The 10,810-nt window shown below is 38.7% G+C and overlaps 1 protein-coding gene across 1 annotated transcript in view; it reads left to right on the plus strand.

Annotated features, from left to right (window-relative positions):
• The window catches only part of CERK (ceramide kinase), an 89,592-nt gene extending 80,130 nt beyond the window's left edge, over positions 1 to 9,462 (plus strand). The window contains exons 13-14 of the mRNA XM_066591890.1: positions 1,987 to 2,204; positions 6,632 to 9,462. Coding sequence (XP_066447987.1) covers positions 1,987 to 2,204; positions 6,632 to 6,716 — 303 coding nt within the window. The 3' untranslated portion in view covers positions 6,717 to 9,462. The remainder of the gene's footprint in view (positions 1 to 1,986; positions 2,205 to 6,631) is intronic.
• Positions 9,463 to 10,810: the final 1,348 nt, after the last annotated feature.

Here is a 10,810-nt window from a genome sequence, read left to right on the forward strand (position 1 = left end):
ATTGGAAATCTGCTTTTACAGCATTTCCATCATATACTTTTCATTATGGGGTCCATTAATGTTCCATAGAGAGGACAGTTCAAAAAAGTGAGCGAAATGCAGTATCTTAGAGGTTGTCTGCCTTCTTTTTTTGATGACCTTTTCTCTGGATAGGGCATCAATAGTCTATGGTCGGAGGTCTGCCCTCAGGCCCCCATCCATCAGCTGATTGTCTGTCCTGCTGTCCAGTGCAGCGGGACATACCCTGTCATCAGCAGACATGGCAGGAAGTGCGGGCAAGAGCCACGCTGCTACTCCAATTCCTGCTCCTCTCCCAGTCAAGACTCGATGGGATGTCCTGACCAGTGGAAAGAAAGGCAGACAACCCCTTTGACAATTAGTGGACCTTGAGCTTGTGCCAAGATACTATGTAGACAATAATTCCCATTACTCTGTCACAATAACTATTTTCTACAATGCTCTGCTATAAAACTTCACGTTTATTATAATGGTCTTAAAAGACTACGGCACTTTTAACACAACATGTTTGGGGGGTTGTGATTTTAAGTTTTAATAACTAGTGGCTGACTCTTCTGATAGTGATGTTAGGGTGTGTGCTGCAGCCTTACCATCACTTTTGAGATTTGCACCAATACACTGAACCACAGTATTGTGGCTTCAATCACGTTCTTGATGGATAAATCACAGTAGTATAGTTGGTACAGTCATTTTAAATCTATGTATTTTAGTGTACGATTATCAGTCTTAGAACATTTTGGAAAATGGGTATCTTATGCCCTATTGCCTTTTTTGATTGCCAGACAAATACGGTAGCTACCTCTCATATGTAAATTAAGCAGTCATTCCCCTTACATATCAGTTATATAAAAGAATATTGTTCAAAGCATAGAAAATTGTATGGATTGATATTCATACTTATGAATATCACCCACTAGTATGCATACTATGTTATGCAATAGAGGAATAAGAGCAACTGGCAGTTGCAAGGTTACTCCATATAGCAAGAAAACTAATAGCCCAGCACTGCGTGGATGATATTGCCCCCACAGTTGAAGAATTTTAAACAAAAGTTAATCGTCTGCAAACCCGAAAAAAAGGATATATCTCAAAAGAAACACTGGTCTCAAATATGCCAAGATATGGGGGAGATGGGTCAGTACACTTGGAGTGGCAAGCTGGAGACCAACGGTCCACAATTAGATTATAATGTTATTCCAACCTAGAAATCGTTGCTATGAAATTAATTTGCGCGGAAGCAGTGGGTTGTAGTGAAAATCCAAGATTGATCGTTCACTAAATATATTATAGGGGGCCAACTACTATAACTGTGTACTTGACAGATTTTTGCAGGCTGACTCCCTATGCGCCATAGAAGAGGGGTCCACACTATAAGATCTTAAAGACAAAGACTCTCTACATCTAAAGATACTATGCAATGAGTGAAATATCTGCCGAATACTATGTTTGTATCTGAAGCAATATGCTGATTTCATTGTTGGGAATTCGAGAGAGAGAGGGGGGAGGAAGGAAGGGGGTTAGAAATGTATGTTTGAAAAAAAATGGTAATAAAAGATATTGCATTTAAAAACAAGCCTTGTTGCACTAGAAATCTGCTCCTCACAACTCTTTAACTAAATTTAGCAGTGAAGGGAGAGGCCCCAAGTCTTTGTATGTCCAGTATTTACTGCTGTATGTGCATGGGGCAAGAAGAATTTGGAGGGTTTTCGAAAATTGCCTCATTAGATTGAATGTATTCTAAAATCCACACTGAGGCATTCCTTTTGTCACAAATAAAGAATGCAGTAGAGTTCCACTGGACGATTTCTCTGACTTGTACATGCAAAGCATTATTTGAAAGCGAGCAATCCATTACATAACCCTGACAATGTATATTCAGATGGAAGTGACACAAATGCCGTGGTTTTAGTAATTGTGGATTCTGTAGTTCCTCATAGCTAACAACTTGTTCTGTTTTTATTTCTCTAGTTTGATTTTCCATTTGTTGATGTATATCGAATAAGGAGTTTTCAGTTTACTCCAAAACATTTTGAAGAGGAAGATGCAGAAAGCACTGATTTGGGGAATATCGGCAAAAAGAATTTTGCTCAGATTTGCACAGACCACCCATCATGTGGATGCAACCAACTAAACAGTGTTTGGAATTGTGATGGGGAAACTTTAGAGCAAACTGCCATCGAAATGAGGTACATTTTAGAGATCAAAATTCCCATGTTCTTTGTAGACCTTTTATATTAATGTCTAGCTGTGCAAAGATTTACATCTAACCCATTACTGACAACCCATTTTAGGCCCTAATGTAAAAGGCCACTGTAAATGACTGATTCCGGAGCCATTCTTGGATTTTGTCCAGAAACATTGCAGTTAGCAATTACCTGCCAAATATAGCAATTGCCAATGTGGGTGTCTTAAAACGGCCCCCTGGGTGGCAAATAAAGATGGCCCTCTGTCAAGCAACCATCTGTATTTGGTCACTGTGTCTAATAACAAAGTGACTGCTTCCCACTGTACCATACATGGGCAGAAGTTCTAGGAATCCCTTTCTGACTATGTTCATAAAATAAATGCAGAAAAAAAGTGGTTGTAGGCAAAATTCCTTTTTACTCAGAGGCACGAGATGTGGTTTTACCAAAAAATTATATGGCTACCTCAATTACCATATGTGCTACAAAACTCTCGTGCGGATTCGCCAAATATTCTATTTAAAAATCAATGGCATATTCAGAGATTTGATTTTGCTCAAACAAACCCCACTCATTAAGTTAGGAATGTCACGAAAGACCAATGCTGGCTGTGTCCCCCCAGCTAAAATACTGAGGAAGGGGCGCAACGGCCCTGAAACGAGTCTCCCATCTATGCTGGATTAATTCCTAATAAAACAAAGGAGTCGTGATTAAAACTGCGTCTCGTGCCTCTTTGCGTAAAAAGGGATTGTGCCTACAACCACATTTTTTTCCTACATTTATTTCATGCACTTGCACGTCCTCCTTGGAAGGTGTGATTTTTCGTGGACTGGCTACACCCTCTCAGATTCGTCAAGATGTGATCAATCTCACTCCCATATGTAGAATTAGGGAGGAGAAAAACAAAACCAAATTCTCAAACCAAAACATCGATATATAGATATGTCCGCTCCCTCTTTTTTCCTCTCCTCTTTCTTTAGATATCTTTCTGACTATGTTGTGCATGAACGTTAAATCACAGGAACGGGTTAAATATCTCCTCTATGTGAACACTAAGCTACTTACCCAGCACCATTTTGTCCTGGAGTCCTGGCTTGCTTATCTTGATGATGATATTGGTGGTTAAGCCATGCTTTGAAATGTATCCCTTGTCCGTAAAGTTATTCCCTTTTATTAATAATCATGTAGATTAGGCCTGCTTGCTCAGTCTTGCACATGTTACACATTAGATTCTCATATTCCAAATTGTAGCGATTTGTGGGATTCTGCATACTCAAAATAAAAGATGGGTGGGAATGTCTACAATATGTCATTTGAGATTTAGTCCTCTTTCACACGGGCCCTGCATCTCCCGTTTTCTCGCCAATTGAGACGGCCGGGCTGTAGCGTATATATGCTGCAGCTCGGAATACTGTCGGTCAGGAGGAGAGAGTTGAGCTCTGTTAAAGTCCCTCCCCCTATCCCGTCTCTTGCCAGCTGCCGGTAAAGGGAGGGGGCGGGAGATTAGCAGAGATAGTTGTGCTAAACTCCCGGCCCCTCTGCCTGCGGATGGCTCCCATTGGCTAATCGCTGCCATAAGATAGTAGGACAGGTGCTATCTTTAACCGGCTGTGCGTAAAAGTGGCCGCCGGAATCGGCACCGTATTCTTTTGGGGGTTCTTTTTTTTTCTTTTTTTTCTTTTTTTTTCCCCCCTGGATGGCCAATTTTACACGACGCAGAATCGACCTTCTGAACGAATGCATTGGAATCCAATGCTTCAGATGGTCGCCAATTTTGGCCAGCGTTTTATCGTGGAAAAATCGCCACCACACAACGCTCTTGTGAATTAAGCCTTAGGAGGGAATTGCAGCAAAACTCTACTGTTCCATTGCATCTAGGTCTTTTTCCTATTTTTTCTCTTAATGTCAAAAGCATTCATATCATATATCTGTTGCTTTCTGCTGCGATTGCTTCTCATTGCTGTATTCATTAAGCTGCAACTTTATGAAAACAGCAATCACAGCTGTTGCCAATTTGTAAAGCCTTCTTGACCATACAAGTCCTATAGCCAAGGGGTGTTCCAATTGGAATTAGATGTTGAACAACCTTTCAGGATATCTCTTACCTTCCACATTTTATGAATTATACAGTGTAGGTATGCTTCTGTATGGAGCTTTAAATTTATAAGCCTCAAGAGATGTATACAGATGTTCTGAACCTATAAAATGTAGTAATAATGCACAATAGAATCTATTTCCCTCAGTTCACCGTCACTTTAAGTGTTGTAATTGTGAAGACAGATGTAAATCCATGTGTCAGGGACAACTAATCCACTATCATCTTTGGTCTTTTGTGACATTTCTAACTTAATGAGTGGGGTTTGTTTGCGCAAAATCAAATCTCTGAATATGCCATTGATTTTTAAATAGAACATTTGGGGAATCCGCACTTCGACGGCTTTGTAGCACATATGGTAATTGAGGTAGCCATATAATTTTTTAGTAAATGAGCTCTCCCAATTACTGTCAGAGGTACTTTGTACCAAGCCTCTTTTTTTTATTTATTTTTTTTAATTTTATTTTTTTTTTGTTTTTTTACATCCACTAACGAAACAAGATGATGATTTTTTTATTTAGCAACAACATATTCTGTGGCACTTTTCAAATCAGAGGGAACATGTACAGACAAAATTAAACTTTTTATGCTATATTGAACTAATAAACAATTTGGACAATAGGAGTGAGGGCTCTATTTGCAAGCGCATACAATCTGAGGAAATGTGATTGACACAAGAGGTAGCAGCCATCATTTCTATAAATAGGGTAGTATAAATGACTACTATAAGCCAGTCACCTGCCAGTATCTATATATGCACAGATATAAAGTGTATTGGCTGTGGCGGACACTATGATCAGCTTCTGTAACAGGGTGTAGAAATGAGATAAATTGGAGAGGCTTGGATTAGGAGATATGACATGCATCCCCAAAGGGATATGTTTTTAGAGTACACGTAAAATTGTGGGTGTTGCGACGTAGCACATTCCAGAGAACTGCAGCACTTTGGGAAGAGTCTTCAAGATGGGAGTGGGAGTGTCCTAATACGACAGAACTTAGTCTAAAGTCATAAAAAGAATGGATAGCATGGTTAGGGTGGTAGACAGATGAGGGAAGCAGCACTGTGGGGAGCTTTACAGATGAGAGTGAGGAGTTTGTTGTGTTATATAATGGATGGAAAACCAGTGCAATGACTGGCACAGGGTGGAGGCATCACTGTAACTGACAACAAGATGAGCTGCTGCATTCAAAATAGATTGAAGGGGGAAGAACTTAGTAAGTTGAAGACCAATCATTAGTGAGTTATAGTAGTCAAGACAAGAATGGGTTAAGGCAACAATAAGAATTAAAAATTATTTTTTTTTCATGAGTGAAGGAAAGATTGAAGTCAAATATGACCCCCAAGACAGTAGGTGTGCTACCTAGGAGTTATGGTAGTACCACACAATAAGATGGAATTATCAGGTTTAGGGCTTATTCACACAAACTTATATCAGCCGGGTTTTTCACGGCCAGCTAATATATACTACCATGTGATGCACGAGCCCAGCTTCTATGCCGTCGAGCGGAGGGCGACAGCTTAGTCTCCCCCTTGCTGGCTCATTTCCTCTCGCCTCACCTCCAGCTGTTTGCAATGGGAGGGGGCGGGGCTCAGCTCCCGCCCCTTGTCCGCAGCAAGCAATAAAGTGGATCGGGCGGAGCTTAGCTTCGCCCCCGTCCCGCCCCCTCCCATTGCAAACAGTCGGAGAGGAGGAGATAAGGGGGAGAGAGTTAAGCAGTCAGACTGCTAAACTCCCTCCCACCTCCCTTCTCTGTCTGCTGTCATTGGCTTCCATAGGAGTCTATGTCAGCGGCTGTAGTCAAGCCAGGGCTATCCTTCCAGTCGGGCACTTTTACGCCGCGGGAATACGACTGTGTGATCTGATGTATTGGTATCCAATGTATCAGATGGTAGCGTATTTCACACGCCCTCGTGTGAATAAGCTCTTATGTAGATTTTGTATTATGCAATGCATATGGTTAATGGATAGCTGTTGAAAGAATTGTCCTAGGATTTTTGTTCTATTAAAAGAACAGTTCCAAATTTGAACATTGATTTAAAGTTTATATGCTATATATTTAGTGCTTCGTAAATACTTGAACTGATTTTGTGTAATTTTACATCTTCTTCCACATTCAAAGCAGCATTGAAGATTGTAAGATAAATGGGACGTAATTACTATACAAACTAGGTAGCTGGTGAAATGGAACACTGAGAACAAAACTGTAGTAAATGCCATTGGAAGACAGCAAATTCATCCATTTCTGTATGACCAATTATTTCCATGTTTTAAGAAAGTGCACATTTATATTTTCCAATATAATGGGTTGTTTTTTTTTTGTCATTTTTTTCTAGGGTTCACTGTCAACTCATTAAATTATTTGCACGCGGTATTGAGGAATCCCAAAAAGAAGAAGATAAAAACCCAAGCAGGGTTTAGTTGGACATTAAGTGTATTTGCCGGCTATTATGTGTTTTTGATTTATTTATTTTCCATGTAATCCACTTTGAAAGAATATTGTGGGACATAATTTTAAAAGAATTAATGTATTTTAAGTTTAAAGTTTATGTAATTTATAGTGATTTATTAACTAATTCTTATTTTGTGGCATAGTTACAGCACTCATTGTGTAGCCTTTAATATTTGCTCCTAGTAGGCTTTGAAGTGTCGCCTAAATAGTTGCTCTTGTAGATTTTGGCAGATTACATATATTTATGTAATCCACTAAAATATGAGCATAGGCAGTTTGAAGATGGCTATAGAGAAAGTCTGATAGTAGATAGAAGTTGCTATCATCTACTTAGAATTTGTTGTGGTGCAACATTTTTGTTAAGGTTTTTAAGCATTTTTGAAACACTGTCAAAGAGTGCATCTTCCATTGGCTCTTTTAGATCTAGATTCAACAAATGTTAACTCTCATCCATACTCTTATAGACCTCATCGTAGTTTATAAACTGATTGGCATGCTTTATAACAGATCAGCTAGATGTAGCTAGCCTTATTGTATGTGTTTTTAAACTTTCCTAGCATTTGTTTGATCTACACTAGAGATGTAGAACTCTTATAGGATGTTGAGAGGCTAAATCTGACAAAAGAATAGACAATGAGCCTCCATCTTGCTTTTGATACAAAGCTCTAGAGATCTGTTTTTGTGTATGATTTTTTTTTTCGAAGCACCAACAAATTCTGGTGTACCAGTTTGAGCTCACCAGCGAACTGAAGTGCTTTAATTAACTACTTTCACCTAAAGAATACTTTGGTTATCTTATTAGCAGATTTCAAAACTTGTTTACCAGTACTTTGGATGAAGTGGGCTGAATTGATAGCTTTATCACTAATGTCTGTTTTTGAGATATTTCAGTAGAAATATTGAAAGCATGTGAAGGTAATAAATATTTAAAGCGAGAAAATTAAATAATTTGACATATTACCTTTGTAAATTATTACTCATAGATTCGTGCTTCCGTGAAGACATTTTCGTCTCTAAAAACATTGGATTTTTTTGTTCATGAAAACATTTTTTAATAGGTCAATTACAAAATTCAGTTTAATAACATTTTGAAACCATCACATGCCCGGACTTGATACACATAGGTCAAGCAATGTATGAATATGAATGTAGGTTAAAAAAAAAAAAACTTTGATTTTATGTTGATCAATTAGGCTGCCATAAAAATCACCACATAACATGTAAAATGCTGCTCATTCCAACATTTACAGTTAACATTGCTGTTTAGCGACAGCTCTTGGAAGAACTGTCGATAAGGAACAATGACCCTCCTCAATCTAACAGTAGGAAAATCCTACCGCAGGCTGTGAGGAACATTGGGATAGAAATGTTCATCCAATTCATACGAACAGTTTTTCAAACTACTGATTGTTGTAAGATGGTTTGGAAGAAATCATTCCATGTAAATGGGCCTTCCTTTCTTTATTATGGTGATCCCAAATGAAGGCCATATTTGGTCCTGGAGACCAACAAATAATGTTTTTGCACACTATGTTGATCATAGTGTTCCTCAATTAACAATGACTGCCCTATTATGCAGAATACAGTTGAGAGGTACTCTTAGAAAGTGAGGCATCATAATATCTTGATTTACACAGTATAGGATACAGTAAATAGTAATGTATTGCTGACTTAGATTTTATTAAACACTTATTTAGGTATCACAGATATCATGTCTTCAGCCAGTGGTATCATAATTCAGAGGATGTTTAGCTACTATCCACGATTGTTGACCATGAAATATAATGCTATAAGCAGCTAGCAAATACTGTCTTCATTCTTGGTCTCCATTGTTAAAGGGGTATTCTGGTTATTCAAATTGAAAGTTATAAAAAGAAATGCAAAAAAATCTTATTTGTGTAGCACCAACTTATTCCACAGAGCTTTCAGGTAATTTATTTATTCCCAACCCCCCACCACCAAGCTGGGTACTCATTTTACCAATTTTGAAAGGATGTAAGGCTGAGTCAACCTTGAGCCGGCTACCTAAGACATGCAGAAAATGAACTCGCAACCTTCAGGTCATGAGCGAGAGCTAAGGACTGCATTTCTGCTGCCTTAACACTCTGCACCACACAAGGCTCTATATGCTTCATAAGGAGGTGACGACATTTAACTTTGTAATATGTTTTAACATGCTTTACCTGTTCTCTTCCCACTGCTTAGTTTTCCATCTGTATCCCATGGTCACAACCTGTTTGCTCTGCTATTTAACTGGTCAGGCATGCTCAGTGCCTTCATACTCTGTAATGATGACAGTTTGTACATCTGTGGCTGCGCACTCTGGCAATGGGGAATTGTCAACTGACAATGGGGAATTGTGAGAAATATAGTCTATGCACTGCCCAGCTGGCATTTAAAATAACAATGTGGAAATATGAAACTGGCTGGAAGCAGCGGTATTGCAGGTCAGCATTAATAGGTACTGCAGTTAAGCTTGATGATTTAGATGACATTTGGAAATTTAGAATTTTTAAAAGTTTTGCCCGGTCTCCGGAATACCCCTTTACTATCTCCAACATTACATAAACATGCAGTAATGTAAGAACGTGTTTGGTGATATATAAATGCATGTTCCTTGTTACTTCAGTTTTACTGTGCAACTCAGCAATGCAAACAGATGAACATTCCTGCTATTTTTGAACCATGAAATAAATATTTTAGTATGCAAAAGTTCATTGGTCTTGTGTGGTTTATTGTCATATGAAATGTAAAATTTTGTTTATTTTAGTCATTGATATAGCACATGCATATTCAACAGCGCTGTACATCATAGGGTTTTGTCTGCATAAGGGCCCACAATCTAAATTTACTTACTTACTATGTTTTTGGAGTGTGGGAAGAAAACACAGTACCCAAAGCAAACCGTCAAAGTCCATCCATATGTTGACATTGGTGAGTCTTGAACCCAGATCCCCAGTGCTAACCACTGAGCCACTGTGCTGCTGAAAAATAAGCTGGACACCGGAAAGAGGTGCTTGTGTGTCATGTATTATTACCTTTGCCATACCCAACGTGATTTAACCCATTCCAAACAGGCGATATAGATAAGAGCTATACAACTCAAAACTTGAGTGAGCATGCTGTTTTCTAACTACTGTATTTTAATACCACCCTCACACAGACGTTTAAAAATGGCATTCTAAAACGCAGCGTTTTTACAAACGCTTTTGACAGCATTTTTATCGCACATTTCATCATTGCAATGGGTGATGTGTGCTAAAAATGCGCCGAACACATGAAAATAGAACATACAGCATTAGTTTTCGGGGCGCGATAGAAACACATCGCTAAACCTCTCGTCTGAGGAGCCCCATTGAAATCAATAGAGGCTCAGTACAGTATTTTAGTGGGCATCTTACATTCCTGCTAAAAAAAAAAAGCCTGTATGAGGGTGGCCTAAGTCTACTGTGTCATAAATGCGTGATTTGGGATCAGTGGAATTGTTGCGTGCATATTTCTCTATTCTATTTGCATTTGTTTATTTGTGGGGGGTTATAGGAAATCACAGTTATCTTAGCCAATACATTGTGCTGCATTGTTTTTTCTTAGAGGTTTAATACATTGTGTTAAGGGGATATATGGGTGGGTTATATTGATAAACATTTACATTGAAATAGCACAGGCAGTCTGCTTGTTGGTTGCAGCCTACATTGTAGTGCACAGGTGAGTATTTAGGGGCGGTGTTACTCCATCAGTGTATTGCATCTCTGTAACTTCCTGTGTCCATTCCAAATAGAGGTCGAACAGAGGCGCTACAGATAAGCTATATAACTCAAATCCTAAGTGAGTGTGCATGTACAGTGTTGAAAGTGCATTGTGTCATAAGTGTATGACTTGTGATCAGGAACTTTGGAAGAATCACTCGCTGCTTATTTGAAATTTGTGTGTGTGTATAATATATATATATATAAATTATGATACCCATTTAGAATGTGCTCCATGATTGACAATACCATCCAGTGTACATGTGCCATGCATGCAGTCTTTGAACAGCCATTCAAGGGTGCATACTGCTGTACAA

This window comes from Eleutherodactylus coqui, chromosome 2, assembly GCF_035609145.1.
Source record: "Eleutherodactylus coqui strain aEleCoq1 chromosome 2, aEleCoq1.hap1, whole genome shotgun sequence".
Lineage (NCBI taxonomy): Eukaryota > Metazoa > Chordata > Amphibia > Anura > Eleutherodactylidae > Eleutherodactylus > Eleutherodactylus coqui.